The sequence below is a fragment of the Solenopsis invicta genome, chromosome 2, assembly GCF_016802725.1.
Source record: "Solenopsis invicta isolate M01_SB chromosome 2, UNIL_Sinv_3.0, whole genome shotgun sequence".
Lineage (NCBI taxonomy): Eukaryota > Metazoa > Arthropoda > Insecta > Hymenoptera > Formicidae > Solenopsis > Solenopsis invicta.
In genome coordinates, this window is record NC_052665.1 from 22,437,828 (window position 1) to 22,461,456 (window position 23,629).

Below are 23,629 nucleotides of genomic sequence, written 5' to 3' on the forward strand. Positions count from 1 at the left end.
CTATGTATCTTTATATCACCAATTGATTTATTTTACTAATATTTTCCTGCATAAAAGTATTAAGATATAATAAAAAATATATTAATAGTTTACGAATTATTTTATGTTGAAATATGACATGATAAAATATAAAATATTTTGTAAACTATTGTTTTTTTCTTTTTTGGTTATTTTATCTTAACACTTATGAAACAACAGAATAATTAAAAAAGTCATATTTATATATAAAATGTTTTCATTAAAAAAGAAATGAAGTGACGTTTATACAATCTTATAAAACCGATTTCAAAAAAATGATTTACTTATTCTTAATCAGAAATGATGATATTAATTTTAGTATTTTTGACGTTAAATTGACGTCGATTTTATCAATTCTGTAGGCCTATCTGTAACTCTTTAGGGACAATTTCGTATCGTTACAGCGTCGTTGCGCAAATATTATGTATAGTAGGAAAGCTGCGCAACGACAGTAACGATACCGAATCGTCGCTAAAATAAGTTACCTTGTATGATATTTATTTTTTGCTTTATAAATTTATTAGAGAAGAAGAATATAAAAATATCGGTTTTTTAAGAATGTGTTTTATAATACATTAACTTTTCATTATATTCATTATAAATATTTATTATTTAACCCTGCTAGAAATAACTGGTTTGCCCGACATGCGCAGAAAAACATGTCCCAGCTAGCAACACTGATACCAACACTGAAGCAAACACAATGCATCGTCACACTGCGTCGCTCCTCTCCTGCCGGCTGGCGGCTACCAGTCTCGCTTCTCGCTGCCAGTCGCCAAGTTGTTGTCGAGTTACCATAGGGTTATTGTTGATAGCGCTTTTTCGCTGTGTGCTAAACGGAAGTCGGCCACTGATATTTCAACAATGGGTCACGAAGGAGAAGTTACTCTTATTCAGAATTCTGTAAGTACTAATAATAGGAAAAGATAAATTTAACCGGTTACTCATTTGCATGAACAGAGTATATATCCTTAATGTGCTTGTATAGATATGTGAAATAAGGTAACCTTGAATGTATACGCACGCGCGCAACAGTTCCGACCTGCCGCAATGTTGTCAAATTAGAGGAGCATAATACTAACTTGAATGTATAATGATGCGTACATGTAGTAGCCCGACAAAATATGTGCAATTATATCGATTTTTATCTAAAATAAAATTAGGTTTACAAGTCAATAATTCTAACAGCAACGGGGAAACAATATGCGACACTGTTTCGTTATTTCCTCATCGCAAGAAAGAAAAAAAAGCAGATTAATCTCTCGTGGATTAACCACGTGACACGACTACAATCGATAGATATGTATAAGTCTGGCAACACTGTTTCAACTTTCCCGCGTGAATCCTACTATACTTTTTCGCGAAAACTACTTTAGTCTTCGATCCTGAAGCCGACCTTGAAAACAATCGATTTTGCGTTGCGTTATTACAGATGGTCTTAGATATAAATCGAAAGCGCAAATTCCAGTGAGAAACGATTCCATTAAGTGTACCGATCGTGGAGATAGATGATTCGTTGAACATTACGTCAATCGTAAACGATTTTAATTGCGTCATCGTTTAATCATGAGGACTTGAATCATCGGAAGGAATAGTGTGTAATTGTGCGCCACATGTTTTTTTTACTGAATAATTGAATACAATATACTATCAACACGACACCTATTCTTTGATCCACATCGTGTATATCGGATCCATATATATATATATATATATATATATATATATATTTATACACATACATATATATTTTGTGTTGTAATGTGCGGATGTTGGCTAACAGCTTAAAATTATTTAGATAAAACTAAGATAAACCACATATATGTAAATGTATCTGAGATAAGATAAAGATTAATTTTTAATTTATCTGGATAAAAGATTTACAATTTAATTTAGATAAGATTATATATTGTTTTAGCTAGATAATTTTGAAATAATCCCTATTAAGAGCAAAATAATTTAGGATATAAAATACAATATATTCACATTTTTATTTCTAAATCTATTTCCTAAAAACCAAAGTTTTTCAAATAAGTTATTTAACAAATGATTTCTGTGTTATACATATATCTATGCCTATAATTAAAGGGTTATTTCACTGTCATTGATAATGATTACAATGTTTTATATTTGAAGAAAATTTGTTTGATATATTAATAAAAAAACAAGATTGGATATTTACATATATAAAATACACATAATTTACATTATATAATGCAAACCATGTAAACTGTTTAACGTGCCACTTGTACAGTGTAATAAACAGCACTTTATGAATCATAGAATTCAAGTTTCATTAGAAATAATGCGAATTATATAGCCCTGGTCTACATGAAGAAAATTTATAGTCATAATGCAAACAATACCTATAGTATATAAATAATTCAAGTAAATTCCAGTAATCTTGAAATTCACAACCTGATAAAAAATAGGAGAAAATAGTTTTTTTAGATTTAAATTCCAAATATGTAAAAATTATGCTTCGATGTTGCTGCTTAATCACTGACTGTGTCAAATCACAAATTCTGATTTTGGTCCACATTACAAAAAAATCCTTTTTTCCACTACATACTATTGAAAATTGATTTAACTTGAGGGAGAATTGTAGGGTTGTGACAAAAGTTATCTGCTTGTTTTAAACAAATTTTTATATAATAGATTTTGTGTATCTAATTTTATTTAAATCTGGATAAATTATATATCATACAATTAAAAATGTGTTTAAATCATTTTTCTAATGTCTGTATTAGATTACGCATATCAAGTTCGCTATAATACATTAACAAATAATTTGATACTAACACTTATTTTGTCTAAGACAAAGATGAAGGTAGTCCGTATTCGAATCTAGATAAAAAATAAAACTTTTTATTTAAATAATTTTATATAGATAATAAAGAACATTGCATATACATGGTGTTCGCTAGAAGAACATAGAGAAGATGAAAAGGGACAAAAAAGTCTTATACTATTTTGCGATATTTGCTGTAATTACCGAACGTCTGAGCCAATGTACGGTGACGTTTTATTTTATAACTCGGTAATTACAGCGAATATCGCAAAATAGTATAAGACTTTTTTATCCCTTTTCATCTATGTTCTCAAAGCGGTAAGTCCCCTAGTTCGCGAACACCTTGTATACATCCATACATAAACTAAGTAATGTATATATGTGATCATATTAATGTCTTTTTGCTTGAAGTGTTAGCATTCTAGAGTTTCTATAGTACACCTAATGTAACTTATATGAAATATCTAACATCATTAATTTCAAATGGAAAAACATTGTCCATATAGCACTGAAAATATTCAAAAATATTTTAAAAATATGTTAATTAAAAAATAAAATATTATATAAAAATTGCGAAATATGTTTGCATTTCTGAGGCAACTCCGAAATAGTAAAATGTTTGTAATTTTTGCACTTGAAATTTTATAAAAAAATTAAGATTACTGAAAAAAATTTACTATCTTATCAAATATTACTAAAAAGTTGTGAAATGGCTGAAAAACTTTTCTTAAATGTTTAACTAATTGTCTGAATATAAAAAAATGTAAATAATCTGAAATACTTTAACTGTATTTCTTAATAAATTTAAACTACTTCAGAAATGATATTTAAATTTATTATATTAAAAGGATTGTAAAAAATAAAGTTATAATAAAAATTTTATATAAGATATATAGGGGAGAGTGGGATAAATCGGATTATGTTCCAAATCGGACCTTTTTAATTTAAATGAATACAGTTAAGCAGGTTTGCGTTTCATTTATAATATAAAGTCCTTATAAGACACCGAATATGTGACGTGACAGTAGTTTGACAGTTCTCTGTCAACATTGACATAATAGACGCGAATATGTATTTTCAGCCATCGTGCAAAAATTTTTTTTAAAAAAGAAAATTCTTGTAAATCAATATTTAAAAGGTGTTAAAAATTTGAAAGATAATTTATTTAAGATAGTTAAAGAATATAGAATTCAAAAACATCAATTATTTTATAATCACTTTTGCGGTTTATTGTAGAATTTGTTCCAAAGTTTGAAAGGACTCATGTTCAAATCGAACTTTTAAATCGGAATTGCAACCTAATCGTAGCACTGTTGCTTGGCCAACCAAATTTGGACCTAGAAATGTTAAATTAGTAAAATATTATGAGTCATCAGATTCTAAATAATTGAATTTTATTGATTTCAACTCTATACAGGGTGTCAAAAAATATTCCCTTATGCTCTCGTGAGTTGATAGAGCAAGTAAAACTGAAAAGAAAAGTCCTTTACCATTTTTCAAAATTTGTAATAGTTACCAAGATAAAAATTAATATAGTCGACAAATGAGTACATACTTTCCTACCCACCGCACGCAGAGACCGCCTGTCGGTCGCCAAATCATTGGCAGCCGCGGCAGGCGGCGCGGTGAGAAGAGAGAAGTAGCAATGGCTGTCTTATACGCCTCTCTGCGCCGCCTATCGCGGTTGCCTATGATTTGTCGACCGAAAGGCGATCCCCGTATGCGGTGAAAAAGTATGTGCTTATTTGCCGATTATATTAATTTTTATCTAGGTAACTATTGCGAATTTTAAAATATGATAAAGGACTTTTCTTGTCAGTTTTACTTGCTCTATCAACCCACGAGAGCATAAGTGAATATGTTCTGATAATCTGTATAATAACATCATAACATAACTGGAAACGTCTAACTATGATAGAAAGACAAGAGTATGCTCTTCCCGGGGTCCGAGCATTAAGATCTCTCTGCGAATCACGTGATGTATCAACCTAACCTAACGTCACATTCGTGCGGAAATTGAACGAACGCTTCGACTGTATAAGTCAATAACATGTGGCTGTCCACTATCGAAAGCGTGATACATATGACATTGTTATTGTCGGAAAATCAAGGAGCAGGTACGAATAACCAGTTGTGGAGTAATTGTGGGAAAGCATCGATATTTAATTTAAATACATTTTCGGAAAAAAATGTATTGTGCAGTAAAAGGTTGCACCGATTCGTACAGGAAAGCTAAAACACGCATCTCTTATTTTGTTTGATTCTTTTTAACACTGACATAAAGATCATTATTTATTATTTATTTTTATTATTTATTTATATATTTATTTTTATACATTTGTTTGCGTGTTTATCTCATATTTGGATCTCATTTCTGTGTAATTTGTGGTGATATCCGGGATGCTATTTCAAAAATGTTAAAAATAAATGTTAGCTTTTATTATTTATTGAATTTTATACTAGTATTTTAACCCTTAAACACGTAAGTGGGTCTGAGAGACCCTATATGAAGTTTTGAACGCTTGTTATGTGAAGACGGAATGAGATAGGAGGTTTGGACCAAGACGTAAAAAAAGTTTGAAATCTCTTTCAATTGATATAGTTGATCAACTTCTTTGGTCAACTAGAATTCGAACGGCACGGCAGCAAAGTTTTGTTAGGGTCAATGCGAGCCATATAGTGTGTGAGTGAAACTTTTTGTGAATATTTTACATAAAAAAACTGGACCAAATACGTTCGAACAGGTCGATTTACAGATGTTACTCGCATATACTCTATCTAAAGTTGGAATACTGTAAAATGTTGTAGAAAAAAAGAGTTTATCCGAAATATTTCATGAAACACATCAATTTTCAATTTTAAACACGATTTAATCAAAAATTTCTTATATTCGCCTTGTTACATAAGTACATTTTGTAAAAGAAATGACAATGATATAATTTTTTTTGAAAGTATGAATCTTTAGCTTGAAAACGCCGTATCGTAAAGTTCTTCAAAGTTTTTTGTTGCAAAGATATAATTTTTTTTTAAAAAGTAGATTTTTAGATGCCCAAAAATACCTCATATTCTCCATGTTACATAATTATACTTTTTAAAAGAAATGACTTTGCCAAATTTTATTTTGAAAGTGTGATTCTTTAGCTTTAAAACGCCGTATTTGAAAGTCGTATTTAAATGTTTTTTGTTGCGAAAATATGATTTTTTGAAGGAAAAGTGGATTTTTGACCAATTTCTCATTTTTGCTTAATGGTTTTTCTTTTATAACTTCACAATAAATTTATTTTTCGGCAATGCCGATTGTGCAGTCACACTCCTGAGATTTTGAACTTTCATTTAAAAAAAAAATCGTAGAAAAATATTGATTGTAATCAAAGATATAGCTTCTCAAAGTTGAAAAAGTCTCCCAGACCCAAAAATGTATTTCCGTATTTTACAAGATTGGTGTGTTTAAGGGTTAATATGGAATTAATATCAGATTGTGCAAAATTTATTAATGTTATTAAATTAATATTGGGCGTTTTGTACACGGAAAGACACAGTGCAGCACAGTGAACTTTATCTTTGTTTATTAATGAACAACAAGAATAAAATGATTTACTGTTATGCTGTATCAATTGTGTCGCTTGTTGGAAAATGCCCATTATTAGAACAATTCAATTTGCAGCTTAATGTGACTTAACTTAGCGTGAGCAAAATACAGTTCTTATTGGTTAGCCATCTTACGATGTGCAAGAGCATACCTTTGTTTTTTTCTACCATGCGTCTAACTATATAAACTATCACTAGTTTTTTTTAAATAAAATTTTTATTTTTTACTACCAAATTATTTGTTTTTATTCTATGCTAAAAAAACTACATTAAAATCTTAAAATTCTATTTCAAAATTGATAAAAATAGAAACGTCCGATTTGGACCAGGGGGGAGGGGGTGGTCCGATTTAGAATCAGTAGTTCCAAATCGGACCGAAAAAAGCGTTTTTACATTTTTCGTTATAGTTCAACACAGATGAGAGATACGTCAAAACGTTCTGAAGCAAAAATGAAAGAAATTAAATTATTTTTTCAACGGCACCTCCAGTTACGATCGTATTTTATTTGTGTCTTACAGAGAGCAAAAACTGCAACTAGGTCCGATTTATCTTACTTTTCCCTATTCAGTATTTTTATTAAACGTTTTTATTTATTATTTAATTTTTGCAATTTGATTGAAATTAACATAATAAACTACTTAAAAATATCATGTCTTTTTTTCAGTAAATTTTTGCACGTTTTTAAACTGCAGTTACTCAGTACGTAAAAAAAATTAAAAACAAAGGATTTTGCAGGACAAACACTAAGGTGATTTACTGGACTTATTGGGGATTTACTAAGCAAGATACAATTTTCAAAAACTGAATATTTTACGACACATTTTATATTTTATGTTGAAATATGCCAGACTAAAATGTAAAATATCTCGTATTAATTTTTTAACAATTTTACCTTATAATTATACATATTGTTAATTTGTTTAGCTAAATAGCGAATATATTTATTAAAAATTACATCAATTGCTACAATCAAGAATGACTTTTAATTGTTTTCTGTAAAACTTATTAAAATTATGCGTAGGGATCGGAATTTCAGACATAATCCCGGGCTACACACAGAAAACCGCTGCGTGCGAGTGAATCAGGTGCCTGCTGAAGTAAGGCAGCGATATTTCTTGAGGAGGCCTGTTAATTTTTTTTTTGTCATTAATGCCTTTGTGTAGTTAACAATTGTGGAGCTAGAAACTGAAATTCTCCAGATTGAGAATTACTACAAAAATTACTCTTAGCTCGTTTATATTCTGCAGGTTGCGTGCGAGTCGAGATCATATTAGATTAGATCGAATTCAGTCGGCGAGCATCGAGTCTCCTCGAGAAATGTCGCTGCCTTACTTCAGCGAGCACTCGACCACAGCGGACTCACTCGCACGCAGTGGTTCTCCGTGCGTAGTCTAGGATCGTTTCCGAACTTCTAGACCCTATTCATGTGGCCTAGTTTACATCGAGCACTTGATACGCATATTAACTAATAACTTTCTATTAAATTATCTTACTTTCGACAATACGTGTTTACATGATAGATATATTTAATTATCTTGATTCATATTGTATCAGCTTAATACCCTATTCTTTAAATTCATTGCCGAAATTAAGATAATTTAATAGAAAATTACTAGTTAGTACGCGTATCAAGTGCTCAGTGTAAACTATAAGATAATTTGCTTCGTGAGAACTTATGTATATACTCAGAAAACGGAAATGGATTTATTTTATATTGTGACCAAGAAAAAAAAGGGTGTGACGAAAAAGCCTGTTTTTACTTTGGGGAAAGTAAAACAAACGTTCTTATAGTTTTTGAGGCGAGAAACCTGATGGTGCTAGTTAAAATTATCATGTGATGGAAAAACAAAAAATCACGTTTTAATCAGGAAAACGCGTAGCATTTTGTTTTCAGTCGTAGAATAGAATGCTACATGTATCGATAATATATAGCATTACATAATATATTGTTTTAACATTAAAAATATTTGTTAAACACAATATTTTATAAAGATGCTATATTTAATATCAGACGCAAGCGCTTGCACGAACGCGTTTGACTTCTCTAGTGGTTAGTGCTCGAGATCCGTAGTATGTTTACATATTTCAAGTAACCAAAGATGGGAAAAAACAGCAAAAATTGATTTTTGTAAATATCAAATTAATTTAAATAAAGAACATAGTCTATCTTTTCATTAAAACGCGTATATGATCACGCTTTACACTCTAATTCTATAAAATATTACGTTTATGTTTAATAAATAAAAATTAATAATTCTGAAATTTACATACATAATAAAGAATAAAAATTATTAAATCAATATGTTATAATTGAAGTCAGGAATAGCCAGTATTTTCACCTAAGAAATATGTAAACATACTATGGATCGCGAATGCTGGGTAGGGGAAACCAACTCGACCATGTTTGTGCAAGTGTCATTATGTCTGATATTTTCACTATTAAATAAATCATCTTTATAAAATATTCTGTATTTTTAAAACACAGTGTATATCATTGATACATGTAGCGTAAAGTTCTATTAAATGACTGAGAAATGATACACATTTTCTCAATTTAAACGCAATTTTTTTATGTGTTTCTATCACATGACGTAATTGTAACTAGCACCATCGAATTCCTCGCCTGAAAAACTATAAATAATGTTTATTTTACTTTCACCCCTGAGGGGGTAACCACTCTTGAATTCTAGTGTATAACTCGCTAGAAGTCCGCTGAATCCTTCAAAGTCCGGCTTAGTCCGATGAAATCCGGTATAATTTGATGAATTCGACGTATTATACCATGAAATTTCGGCGTTTATAACGAATTTTTGGTTGGAATCAGTCAATCAGTTATTAAAATGAGATTTTTGATGACCTTTTTTTAAGAGATTTTTTTAGCAATCGTAATGAATTCCATTGAATTCCGACGAAAGTCCGATGAAGTCCGGAGTCCAGTGTATATTTATTTTCTGAGTGATTACCTCGTCGCTTTCATCATAAACGAAATAAAAACGGACCTTTTTGTCATACCCTCCTTTATATAATATTTTATTTTTATATTCATAATTTTACTTTTTATTGAAAGTCATTTACTCGGCCATTCAGTTCTTGTAATTTGATTTTGTATTATTATAATAGCGATATTTGAATTAGTGAAAGTTATTGTGTATTATTTCAAGAAAAAATTTTTAAAGGTCTCTACATGATTATATGTATAAAGGTTGTCCCATTTAAAAAAACTCCTTGAAATACCTTTTTAGAAAAATGTTTTAGAGGAAAACGTTTTAAACAAGAGTTGTAGGATTCAAAGGGACATAAGGGGGTACCATTTGGTTACAACATACTTTTATTTATTTCAGCGTGTTCTGATACAAGTACGGCAAACGGTATTGGAGTGTATTAGAGTGAATAGGAGTATGTTGGAGCATGCGACACAAACAAATTTTTAATCATTTATGCTGTTTAAACTGTGATAAGTTATATTTTTTTGTAGCTGATTTCATGACCAAAATTTGGATATCATGAAAAATTTTGTATTGTTGATTAGGAAAAAAATGAATCTATGAAACCTGCAGTTTTTAAATTTTGATAACTTTTAACTGGTGTTGTAAGATAAAGCATCCTTAAGTAACTAATAACTTATCTATTTTTGAACTTATCTTTTTAGCTATTTCAATCTCACATTTAACTTTGTGATCTTATATTAAACAATGCACGTTCCTCCAATAAAATTTATCTGTACTTTTTATTCATCAATCAATAAACACTCGTTTGATAAAAATCGATTTCATTTTTAATTTTTTGTAGGATGACTTGAAGAGTAAACTTAAAGACGCAGGCAATAACTTGGTCGTCATCGACTTCTTTGCTGTATGGTGTGGGCCGTGCAAGATGATTGGACCACTGATTGAAGAATTGTCAAAGGTTTTGTATCACAATAATTTTTTATTAAAAAGATCTTCCAGCTTAAAAAAAAAAGTTTAAGACAATCACGTGATTTTTTCTTTATGTAAATTTTATAACAAATAAGATTTTTAAAATTAGAGAATAAAACGTAGGAAATGCGATTTAAATGCGGTAGTTGGTGCGTCAATAATAATAGTATATATATTTCGCTTTTAGTACATAAATATGCATACAAATATCGGACGTGTTTTGACTTCCTTTGAAGTCATTCTCAACGATTCAAAATTAACGTTGTATTAAGAGCTGTGTAGAGTAGTGATCGCATTGATAGACAAGAAAAAAAAAACTTCTACTATTTAGCATGTTGTTTCTGACTTAAAAGTAAGAAATTGACAAGCCATAACGTCACTTCCACATGTTCAAAAATTGAAAATAATGCCAACTGTGGATCAGATTTATTAATTGCTGTATACTTAACATTATACCAACACATTTATCTCGCATACAAAATCTGAACTTAGAGTAGCACCATCATTGTTTCTTTTCGAGATTCAATCATGTAAAAAGTTTATTCGTCAAAAGGATTTTGAAACTTGAACTAAATGACACTCATAAAAAATTATATTTTTCAAGAATTCGAATTTTCCGTCTTACCCGCTGCATCTCGGGTTATGTTCTAATTAATATTTGCAACGCTTTTTTCTTTAAACAAGAAAGAAGTTTTATACTTCTCTTTTGCTGAAGAACAACACAGACTTGACAAGAAAATAAATTGGTTACTCTACAAACAACAAAAAATCCATAATAACCACATCAATGAGATCAAATATTACTGGAGTAATAATAACACGACTTTCCAATATCCTTATAATTCAAATTTGTTGATGGTTTTTGAAATGGTTTTTGAACTTGTCATATACGGTTATACCTACGAATATACGATGTTTGTTGCAACTTAGTGAGAATTTCTCCTTACCAATTAATAACAAAAAAGTTGTTATATTTGAATTTATTAAAAATATTGAACGGAATATAAGAAAATTTCCGTGTCCAGTACAATTGGCAGTCAGAAACCACTCCATTCCGTTACTCAATAATCTTTTATCTTTCTTCTCTCGTAGGAATCAATCACAATTTTCAGATTTAGTCAAGATCACAAAAAGTTTTTTAACAGACAATTTAAATTTGATAATTACGAAAGCTGATAAAGGTAATATCACGATTGCCTTGAATAAAGATGATTATACGAACAAATTAAATGAGATGTCGGATAATGAGACCTATACTAAGATCAAAAAAGATCCTTCAAAGAATTTGACGAGTAAGCTTAGAGCGTTGTTATCAAAATGAAAAAGTCTGAATTATATTTCAGATTCTAATTAGAAAGGAATTTTTTGTAGTGATGGTTTACTACCTAGAGCCTACGGTCTCCCGAAAGTTCATAAAGCGAATTGCCCCTTCAGGATCATTGTCTCGTCAATCGATAGTCCGTTATACGAGTTAGCAACTTTTTTACATAAGAAACTTTCAACCAGTATTCCACCAGCTCGTGGGCACATTGACAACAGTTTCGAACTGATGAAAAATTTAAACAATGTACAAATTAACAGCGAGTTCCAATTGATACCATTGGACGTGGTGTCATTGTTTACGAACGTTCCTGCGGAATTAGCTGTTAATAGTATTCACAAGAGATGGAACGTCATCTCGCAACATTGTAAGATCCCTCGGGATGAGTTTGTTGAAGCTATTCGTTTTGTTCTTGACTCGATCTTTTTTAAATTTGACAACCAATTTTATAAACAAAATTTTGGGACTTCGATGGGCTCACTGCTGTCTTCTATCATAGCCGATTTATGCAGGATTTGGAGAAGGAGATGCTTGAGACGATTGATTTTCTTTTAGCCTTTTATTATTGATATGTAGACGACATTGTAACAGCAGTTCCACTACCGTATATTGATACGCTAATGAATAACTTTAACGCGATTCATTCGAGATTAAAGTTTACTTTTGAGATCGGCGAAAATAGAATTAATTTTTTAAACACTACGATTTTAATTTGTGATAATAAGATTAAATTTGACTGGTTCCATAAACCTACATTTTCAGAAAGATATCTGAATTTTTTGTCTCAGCACCCATTCTTACAAAAGAGAGGTGTGATCATGGGCATGGTGGTAGAGCATTCTTCTTGTCACATCCTGAATTCCACCAAAAGAATCTTGAGTTAGTAGTAAACATTTTATTGAATAATGACTATCCGTTAGATTTTATTTTTAAAACTATAAAAACAAGATTAAAAAATCAAATTCACAATCGTAATGCTAAACAGAGACTATCAAGGATTCTGAATTTGAACATACAAAAAACTGGTTCACGATTCCTTTTATTGAATCAGTATCTAATAAATTCAAGGGCATTACAAATAATATTAACTCTGGATTAGCATTCTACAGCCTCAACAAACTCGGCATGTTTATCAAGGTTCATAAAGTTCAAGTTACGTCCTTCAAGTTACGTCCAAAAAGAATGTGGTTTACAAAATATCATGTAAAGATTGCAATACTTCCTGTGTGAGCCAGAGAGGGAGACAATTAAACACGAGAATCTTTGAACACCGTCAACATATTCGCAGAAACAACAATTAATTCTGTTATCACGGATCACAAGTTGCATTGCGGTCATGATTTTGATTGGGACAATGTACGAGTTCTTGATGTTGAGAAGAACATTTTCAAACGACTTCAGAAATGTTACACATCAAATCTCAGAGAAAGCGCTTGAATTTACGAACAGATACAGAACATTTCTCGATCATGCCTATTCCGCGATCTTAGACAAGTTCTAATGCTTTTGTGACCTCTTGTATACATATCGGCTGTGACTTCTTTCTCACTTGTGTTTGTACCATTGACGAGGAAACATCGATTATCTTTGTGCTATTATTTATTATATTTATTTGGTTTTATGTCCGACTTATAATGACGTTCACATTTGAAGATGTTATTTATTATCTTACATATTTGACGTCAATTTAAGGCCTTGATTTTGGCTGTATTTGGTAAGTTTTTTGATAATCTTATTTTATAACTTCCGATGATTTATTACCACTGTTCAACACAGATTACGACATGATCGTTTGTTTTGTCCATCTTGGTTGTCAACATTGATGGATCACTATTTTCAATTTTTGAACATGTGGAAGCGACGTTACGGCTTGTCAATTTCTTACTTTTAAGTTGGAGACAACATGCTGAATAGTAGAAGTTTTTTTGTCCTGTCTGTCAACGCGATCATTACCCAGATAGCCAAACCTGATAGGAGCATGAATTGAAAATTTATGATACACATTATGCTGGCAAAAAGTAAGCAGCCAGGCATGATTTCAGTTAATGTTAGCAGAAAAACAGCAAAGTTCGAGCCGAGACTGCGTCATATGTTTAAAAAAATGCAGCAAAAAATGTAGCAAAACTTATTGACATAAAAAACAAAAATCAAGCATTGTGTGTTGGCACAATAAAACGACAAAAATAAGCAAAACTTACACATACCAAATAGCGTTACAATCAGTAGACAAATGTAGTTAAAAAATTATCATAATAGCTGTCACATTATAACAACAGAAACGTAGCAAAGATGCAGCTCGATCTGTCTCATTAAGTACTGACACCAAAAATGTATCACGTTGTGCCGTCATGGCGTGACGACAAAAACACGGCAAGTATGAAACTCGATCTGCTTTATCAGCTATTGACGGCAAAATCGCAGCAGAAATCAAGCACAGTGCCGTCACGACATGATAGCTAAAACGTGGCAAATATAGAACACGAATTGATTAATTGTAATTTCGGATTGAAATGGATTTAACCAATAGTATAAATCCAATGGATTTAACCAATAGAGTACTAGCGCTACCGCTAGGCGGCCACGCCGCGGGGATCTTGAGTCAAGTGCGGCCACATGCATTATATCTAGGCGCCACCGCGGCCGATTCCCAGCTCATACTTCAGTGAGAAATACTTTTAGGAGCTGTTGTAACCTCGAGACGAATTCTTGCTCATTCTTTTCAAACGTGACGTGTGTGTGGAACGCTGTTCCACATAAAATTTTATATTTTTACATGTAAATAACAATTTGTATTGTTATTTTATTTTGTACATAAATTAAATATTTAAATCAAATTTAATCTTTTTTAAATTTTTTTTAATGAAAAGAAATAAATATTTTTTTGTAAACTAAACATTTATTACGTTTACATTAATGTATTCTGTTTTAATAAATCTACTGGATTTTGATCTTATTTTCGATCGGTCTTAATACCGTATTTTTGGTGCAGAAATCCCGATCAATTCGGATTATTTTTTTTTAATCGGTTTTAATCGCATATTTTCGGCAGGGCTATATCTGCCGCGTTTTAGCTGTCATGTCGTGACGGCACACTGTGTTCGATTTTTGCAGCAGTTTTGCCGTCAACAACTGATGAAGCAGATCGCGTTTCATATCTGCCGCGTTTTTGCCGTCACGCCATGACGGCACGCCGTGCTCGATTTTTGCTCTCAATACTTAATGAGACATATTGTGCTGCATCTTTGCCGCGGTTCTGCTTTTATAACATGGCAATATTTAATACTGTATTTCTGTTGTCTTTCTGCTGTCAGTTCCTGATATTGCAGACTGCTCGATATTTGCTATGTATTTGTTGTCACGACGTTGCAGCAGATAATGTTCGATTATTGCTGCGTTTTTATCGTCGTTCTATGTTGACAAATTTGTGCCGTTCTATGTTGACATTGTGCCGTTAGAAACTATGCTTAATGAGGAAGCAACAGTTTGAAATCTGCTGTTAATTTGTGATCAAGTTTGCTGGCAAGCTGCTGGCATTTTGCTATCTGGGTTACTCTACACAGCTCTTAATACAACGTTAATTTTGAATAGTTGAGAATGACTTCAAGGAAAGTCGATATTTGTATGCATATTTATGTACTAAAAGCGAAATACATGTACTATTATTATTGACGCATCAACTACCGCGTTTGACTTGCATTTTCTACGTTTTATTCTTTAATAAATAATTCTCAAGTTCAGCTCCCTTACTTACAATTTCGATTATAAATTGGCTTATTCAACACATTTTTGCAATGAAACGAAAGAATCCGATAGAAAAGTGTCGCTCTACCCTGCGAACCGAGATAATTATTAAAGTTGACGAATATTTAGATTAGGAAATCTATCATATTGACGAAATGTTGCGATGTAAATTCATATCCGATACATATTCTTCTTTGATGAATGGTCTCAGGCTCTATGCTATTACGCTTACGTCTCGGCTACATACGCATGTTGTATGGTCTTATGCGTATGAGTTTTACTTTTTAATAATTCTCTGCTTTAAAACAGGAATATTGCTTTAAAAACAATTTTCTGCTTTACAGCAGAAAAGTTGTTTAAAGCAGAAAATAACTATAAGTGCTAATTTCAAGCATCAGTACTTGTAATATTGAGTATCACCTGGTTTTTTAAATTCATGCACTTTTTGTATGCCTCTCTCTCTCTCTCTGCATGTGGGTGTGCGTGCGCGCGTGCGTGCGTGTGTGTGCGCGCGCTCACAGAGGATGCACATGTGTCCATATGACTATGTACAGTCGTGAGTTAAAAGGTTGCAAGTCATTTTCTTTGATGGTTGGATGGACCTTAATTGGTTGGATCCACAGGTAAGAACCAATGATGTTCGATGAGCAAGTCTACATTCCAAAAACAATCGAAGAAAATGTATTGCAACCTTTTAGCTCACGACTGTACATACTTACATCGCATCATTTCGTCGATATGACAGATTGATGTTTCTTAAGCCTATTTTACAATAGCAATAAATACAAGACCGCAAAGTTGTATCGTAAGAAATGAAAATTTTTCATTCGCTTAAGGTCATTCTACAATGGTACTAGTGGATTAAGGAGTAAGCATTAGGCTATAAAATTAAGAAGTTCTTATGTCTGAGTGTTCATAACGACGTGTAATAAAGGTTATAATGAGTCAATCGCACTAGTTTTTGTATTATTATTGAGCTGTCATTAGCTGAGAGTAAGAATAGATCATAGAAAATTGCCTTTACCCATTTCGCTTACTCCGACGTTACTCCTTAATCCAATATTACTACCGTCATTGTAAACGGACCTTTACGACCTCTCTTAAAACCACGCCTTACAATCTTACGGTCTTGTGCTTATGCTATTGAAAAACAGGCTTTAACCTCAATAGTCATCAATTTTAAGGATTACTAGCATGACAGGCGGGCGCTACGCGCGCAATACACACTTTATAATTTACAAATTACTCGATACACACATTAGCCCTTGATACATATAATTCTCAAAATTTCCGCAATGACAGTAGCACACGAAGTAAGCACAGCGGGAGAACCAATCAGCATTAACGTCAACAATAAACTTCGAGAGATGCGACTATCGATTTAACTTTTGATTGGACTTTTTCAGATACGAATATCTCAGTTCGCAAGGCAGAGTGACACTTCTGCTGAATTCTTTTGTTTTGTGCAAAAACGCATCACATGAATCTACAATTTCATCGAAATTAGTGATGAGGGAACTAAACTTAAGAATTGTCTAAATAATAAATAAAATTTAAGCTGGTGGAAACGATGATTTGTTATTTACAAATATTTTCTTAAGGCTCCTGAGTAGTCGGCCAAGAACTCCGCGTTGACGGTGGTTGCATAGTATCGCGGAAAAAATTAGTATCAATAGGCATGATCCTATTGATGAACTTTTGTCTTGCATGTCATCATTTCGTTATTATGTGTGAAAATTGACTTGTATTTATCAAATTTGTAAGTGGGTCGTAAGTAAAATTATCTTTGAATTTTATATGTAAAACATTTTTTACTCTTTTCAATAGCTGTCCGTGCGTTTTTCTGCTTGAACAGGCTTCATTTCACGCATGATATAAATACAAGGGTATGCTCTTGCGCATCTTGTAAAAAGCGACCAATGAGGAACTGCTCCAAAGCTACGTCACACTGAGCGGTAAATTTAAAGCAGCAATTTTACATAGTCATTGTTAAAAGCATTTTTCTGATAAAATTGTTACTCTGATGTTTAATTATAAAATATGCTGCAGTATATATGGTATATAATATATTCTATATAATACGATAGAATTTGTTATATGTATGCTTATGTAAATTGCAATATGGTCTGTATTAGTGTGTGAAATGCGAACATTATGATCAAAAACAAATTAAAACAAATTGAATAGCAGTCGTCGTATGACGTATCTATGACGTCTTGGAGATGCGCAATGGTCTGACATGTAATGAGCATACTCTTGTGTTTATATCATGACTTCACGTACTGTTTACTGACTATTTACTGACTGTTAAAAAAAAGAAAGTTGAGACCCATTTTTACAAATGTTTTAAAATGCAAATCTCATTATTTTATCCAAATTTTCTTCATTTACAAATAGCACGCAAGAAATTTGAGCCTAACCGTATGTTTTCCTGTTTGAACAGACTTCACTTCACGAGTCTTATGACTATTCACTGACTGTTACAGGAGGAAAGTATAGTCGAGCCCTATTTTTACAAATGTTTTAAAGCGATCTTATTTCGTTTTATCCAAATTCTCTTTATTTATAAATGCTATGGATCAAACTTACATGTTATTTTTCACTTATGATATCACGACTTCAATATGGGGACGAGTACTCGAGAATCTTAATGGTATTGATAAATATTGTAGTGGAAATAATTGAGCAAGAATTATTTATAGCCATTTACAAGTTGTAATAAGTTACAGCTTCAATTATATGATTCATGAATATTTTATACTCTCATGAAAAAAATGATAAAATTTTAGGTTTTTAATTCCAAAATGATTTTTATAAACTTTATTTTTTTATATGAATAGTTTTTTAAAATTTTCCTTCCTATAAAATTCAATGCCATTTCAGAAATTTACTTAAAGAAAATTGTGTAGTCAAAAAATGTGAAAAAAATTAGAAATGTTTATATATTTATTATAATCTTAAATACACTTATAAAATTTCACGTTCGCGGTCTTTATATTATGTGAAAAAAGTGAAACTCCTCCTTAAATGACCTCCTTAAATTCTTAAGTTTTTTAACATATTAAATTTTAAAATACGAATATCTTTGTACAGGAAATGCAGGATGTTGTTTTCCTTAAAGTCGATGTGGACGAGTGTGACGATATTAGTGCTGAATATGAGATATCCAGTATGCCTACATTTGTTTTTATAAAGGAAGGCAAAGTGGTACGTATTAAATTCAAATGAAATGGCCATCTAAATATAGCCTTGGCTAAAAGTATACATACAGATACTACATTAAAAATTTTATTTTGTTTAAATATTTTTAATCAGGGATTTAAACTAAGAAATTAAAATGTAACTTATTCTTTGTTACAAGAACCCTTTAAATTTATGTATGCCAATAAAAAATAGAAGACAATATAGACAAAAAACAATATACAGTGTACTAGAAATTGGGTACGACCCGCATTGGAGACGTGTAAGTGGTCAAAAGAAAAACTTTTATATTATTTTGGGATATTCGCTATAATTATCGACCTTTGTATACCCTGTATACAAAAAGAATTTCAAATAAATGAAAAATACACATATCTAACATTTTTAGCCAAAACTGTATTTAGAATTCTTGCGTTAAATATTGCGAAAAAAATGAACAGATGATAATGAAATAAAATTTCTTATACTTTCAGTTGGAGACCTTTTCCGGCGCTAACATCGAAAAACTTAAAAATACTATTCAAAAACATAAATAAATAAATTGTCACGAACGTTTAAATATATACTTAAAAACTGTAAAAGGATACTGGATTAGCTATAATTACTATTTTACACAAATAACATAGAATGGCTATTTAAATAGAAAAGAATTTATATTATTTACATTATACGGCATGCATTACACACTTATTGAAACAGATTGAAGCAATTACATTTAATAATGGAAAAATTATTTCTATACATTTTGCTTTGCAATGTACGATAAACTTACAAATATATGATTATTAAACAAAATAATATTGATATTTTGGAATTTTATTGTTTTTCCATATTGTATAATGATGGTAAAATAGAAAATGCTCCAGTTCCAGATTTGCACGGTTGTCCTAACATCAATCTGCTCGAAGGTGACAATATATCATCCTTTTTCCCTATAAATAACAAAAGAAAAATGATACAGAAAAAATATACAATAGAGGGACATATGTATATATAGGGTGATTCAGAATAACCCGTTGTCTTTCAAGGGACGTATTCCTGGTCGAATTCTAAGACGATTTTTCTTTTGCCAAAAATTTGTCTGACGCTTAGATTTTGACATATCAACCGATTAAATCAGCGTATCACGGGACGAATACAGATGGTACGCAGGTGCGGCACATTCACTGTTACGCGCGGGTGTGTCGTGAGGTGCCTGCTGCGCTCAGCTGATACAACACACAAGTCTTTCTCCCCTCTCACTCTGTCACATTACAATGCTAGCTTTAACTTAAAAATGCAATTAATTTCCTTCTTAATTTTAATGATTTTAATAAGAGAAGTGCCAGGAAATTCTTTGTACAGAAGAATTGAACAAAGAATTGCACGAAATCTACAAAAGTATTTACATCTCGAGTTTTTAGAAACAGTAGTACTTTTTTTTGTCACAGAGAGAGGGGGGAGGGGGAGAGAGAAAGAGAGCAAGCGCGCACGCGAGCGCGCGTGCTTGCATGAACAAGTTTGGACATGTATTTACTTACGTATTATTCTGTATAGCGATCAATTAGTTGTCTCCACGATGAGACAGACCAAAGTTTCCTTGATTCTCTCGTAAATTATCACTTTAGTATCATAATACACAATTCATTCACTTGATCGATAAAACTTGAGTAACTAATTAACGATCACTTCGAGTAACGAAGTGCACCATTGCAAATAATTATTAGTCATTCGGCGTGCGAAAATGTGTAGCTCGATAAAACTCGTGTTTACGCGCGACAAACAGACAACACGTGTTTACTCGACAACAGGAAAGAGCCAACTGATTTTATGGGTTACGTTATGATCGAATATGAATGCGTGATTGGTCAAACAGAAGTTAGAACGCGGCAATTTAAAAGTAAAGTAGTGATTAATATTGTTTTTAATAATAAAATTTATTGAAAAATATTTTTCTATTTATTTTATTAAAATTATTTTTTTATATCAAGAGATTTTACAATGAGAAAAAGTTATTGAATTTTAATAAATATTTGTTTGAATACTTGCAATGACATAATTTATTAAATGTAATTAAATATTTCTTTAATACAAGAATCACTAATGTAATTTAACTATCATTTTTTTACTGAATAAATACATGTATTTATTTACATTTAATAAATTGTGTCATTGCAAGTATTCAAATAAATTTTTTTCTCAGTGTAATAATTTGTTAAAACCAAAAGATTGTTCCTCGAAATAAATTATTTGGTTGCCCTGAAAAGGGCAGATTAATTCTCTTCGAAGAATTTTTTTCATAACAAGTGCTCAAAGTGACCACCGTCCATCGTGATGCAGGCTCTCTCTCTCCCCCCCCCCCCATTTCTCTCTCTCTGTGACAAAAAAAGTACTACTGTTTCTAAAAACTCGAGATGTAAATACTTTTGTAGATTTCGTGCAATTCTTTGTTCGATTTTTCGACTGTACAAAGAATTTCCTGGCACTTCTCTTATTAAAATTAAGAAGAAAATTAATTACATTTTTAAGTTAAAGCTAGCATTGTGATGTAACAGAGAGAGTGAGAGGGGAGAAAGACTTGTGTGTTGTATCAGCTGAGCGCAGCAGGCACCTCACGACACACCCGCATGTAACGGTGAGTGCGCCGCCCCTGCGTACCATCTGTATTCGACCCGTAATACGCTAACTTAATCGGCTGATATTTCAAAATTTGAGCGTTTGACAAATTTTTGGCAAAAGAAAAATCGTCTTAGAATTCGACCAGGAATACGTCCTTTGAAAGACAACGGATTATTCTGAATCACCCTGTATACAGAATAAATTTTAATGGTTGTCCCAATGTTTTACCATACGAGACGACTTACCGACAGCAACTGTAATATTTACTCTGATTATGTGTACACCCAAGGACTTTGATTCTGTCCATGGGGAAATTTTCCAAACTGAGAAGTCGCTATCTTTCTATATGCTTACACTTCATAATTAACGTAACAACCAATAAGCTCTAGTCGTTTCATTAATCATGAATTGCGAGTATGTAGAAAGTGGTGACATCTCAGTTTAGAAAAGTTTCCCATGGACAGAATCAAAGTCCTTGGGTGTATACGTACACTTACATACAGACTGAATTTTAAAATTGCAGTCTTTAACACATCTTTTATCATAAAATAGAACAACCATTAAAACCATTAATATATAGGGGAGACCGAGGCAAATCGTTAGACCTTTTTTTCTTTTGTGTCTCCTGAGTCCTATATTTAAAAAAAAAAAAAAAAAAAAGCTGGTTTGAAAGGCTGAACCTTCCCCTTCACAATGCCGATATAAATAGAATATGCAAATGTACTTGCTTTAAGTACATATAAAAATGTCGACCAATGTCAAGAATTAAAAATAACCCCAAGCCCGGGGTAATTCGTAACTAGTCTGGGAATATTCCGAAATTTATATTTTAAGTTGAAAGTCTGTAAAAAAACTGTTGTTAAGACTTTCTTTTATTTAAAAAAGGATGTAGGTATACAAAAAACAAATCCAAACATACACGTTTGCATGTTCTTTTATGCCATTGGTGTGACAGATTTCCTAACCTCACAAGTGTCAATCTTTAACGCTTTATAATTTTTACCTGCGTAAGAGCGACGATTTTATATTCATATTCATGTTCTATGTACTAAAAGACACAATATTATCATGTTTGAACAAAATCAATGAAGAACTTTACCTCAATGTTTAACTCTGCGTAGCGCAGAGTTCGTAACACAGTGGAAGGGTTAGGGTTACCTAGAGTCCCTAGAAGTAGAGAGTCTGGACATCTGCCCCTAAAATGTTGGTGATGAATATGCCAGTGTATGTACGTGAGCTTTATGTGTGTGTATGTTTATCATTATGTGCACTTGAACGTGTTGTATGCTGTTATCGCATTGGCTAAAGAGGATTAAACAGGGATCCGTATTGGTGCTGCCATTTTAGGTGCACAATCACGTGCATCCAATCACGTGGAACCCCCAGATATCCAGACTTTCTACTTCTAGAGACTCTAGGGTTACCCAACTTAGGTTAGGCGCTGCAATCAGCATTAACGAATCGCCCCGGTGCTTGGTATTACGAAGAGCCCCAACATCAACTGTGCGCATTATTGCGTATGATCGACAAAAATAGACATCACACAGCAAAAAGTAAACACGAAATGTTTCAAATACGTTCAACTGGACACGATACATTCAAAGTTTTCAAAAAAACCTTATTATCTTATTTAAATTTCGAAGAAATGCCGATTATCAGAAATTACTTCGACAGTCGCAAAACACATTTTTCACTACTACGACTTCAATATGACGCCGTTACCAACAAATCTTTGTTAACAACATCGTTACATTAGGACGTGTTTACAGTGTTTAAAGTAAATTTTTAATATATACCCATAAAAAGATATTTCCAATTATCGAATTACCCCGTCTAACGATTTGCCCCGGTCTCTCCTATATACACACACACACGCGCACACAAACACACACGTGTATATATATGTGTATATATATATATATATATATATATATATATATATATACATATATATACATATATATATATACACATATATATATCACAAAACTTTATATAGGATCTCTATGACCCACTTGTGTGTTTATGAGTTAATGGGCATAATTTTTAAGTTTCCGTATTGTGTATTTCTTACTCGAAAGAATTTAGGAAGTTCGTACCTTGTATAGTTTATTTACCGCACAAGTAACGCATTTGCGCTGTTATTTACCACGCAAGAGGTAACACATTAAAGAGAACACGCGTTCCACATAACGCAAAGAGCAACAAGTTCCCAACAAATTAACAATTATTAAAGGCATTTGACTAGGAGAGCACGTTGCCATCTCTGAGCGCATGAAATTCTAGCTCACAAGGGAAGTTCGGCACGCGTAAAATAAAAAAAAGATCTGAAACTTTATATAAGTTTAGAGTAGACCTAATCACGAAACAATTTTTTTTAGCGGCTGATATTCGGTTTTAGGGGGTAAAACCCCTTTGAAGAAAATCAAAAATTTTCCTTTCGAAACGTATAT

The 23,629-nt window shown here is 31.9% G+C and overlaps 2 protein-coding genes across 8 annotated transcripts in view; one reads left to right on the plus strand and one right to left on the minus strand.

The window, feature by feature from the left end:
* Positions 1–698: 698 nt before the first annotated feature.
* On the plus strand, positions 699–19,373 carry LOC105205120 (thioredoxin-2). Its single transcript, XM_026139873.2, has 4 exons — positions 699–921; positions 10,188–10,304; positions 18,471–18,584; positions 19,052–19,373. Exons 1-4 carry the CDS (start codon positions 883–885, stop codon positions 19,112–19,114), a joined length of 333 nt encoding a protein of 110 aa, XP_025995658.1. The 5' UTR covers positions 699–882; the 3' UTR covers positions 19,115–19,373.
* Positions 9,709–23,629, minus strand: part of LOC105205121 (DNA-directed RNA polymerase I subunit RPA1) — a 53,404-nt gene continuing 39,483 nt past the window's right edge. For 6 of the 7 annotated variants that reach the window (XM_011174417.3, XM_039446254.1, XM_011174416.3 and 3 more), the window contains exon 6: positions 19,213–19,510. In XM_011174417.3, the coding sequence (XP_011172719.1) occupies positions 19,395–19,510 (116 nt within the window). In that variant the 3' untranslated portion in view covers positions 19,213–19,394. Of the gene's footprint in view, positions 10,346–19,212; positions 19,511–23,629 lie in introns of those variants that run through there. The other variant, XM_039446257.1, reaches the window with a different exon arrangement.

Excerpts from the sequence above, each read along its gene's own strand:
- LOC105205120 (XM_026139873.2), top strand. The coding sequence starts at position 883 with ATGGGTCACGAAGGAGAAGTTACTCTTATTCAGAATTCT. Across the intron at positions 922-10,187 it reads TTACTCTTATTCAGAATTCT|GATGACTTGAAGAGTAAACT; the intron begins GTAAGTACTAAT and ends AATTTTTTGTAG. Across the intron at positions 10,305-18,470 it reads TGATTGAAGAATTGTCAAAG|GAAATGCAGGATGTTGTTTT; the intron begins GTTTTGTATCAC and ends ATCTTTGTACAG.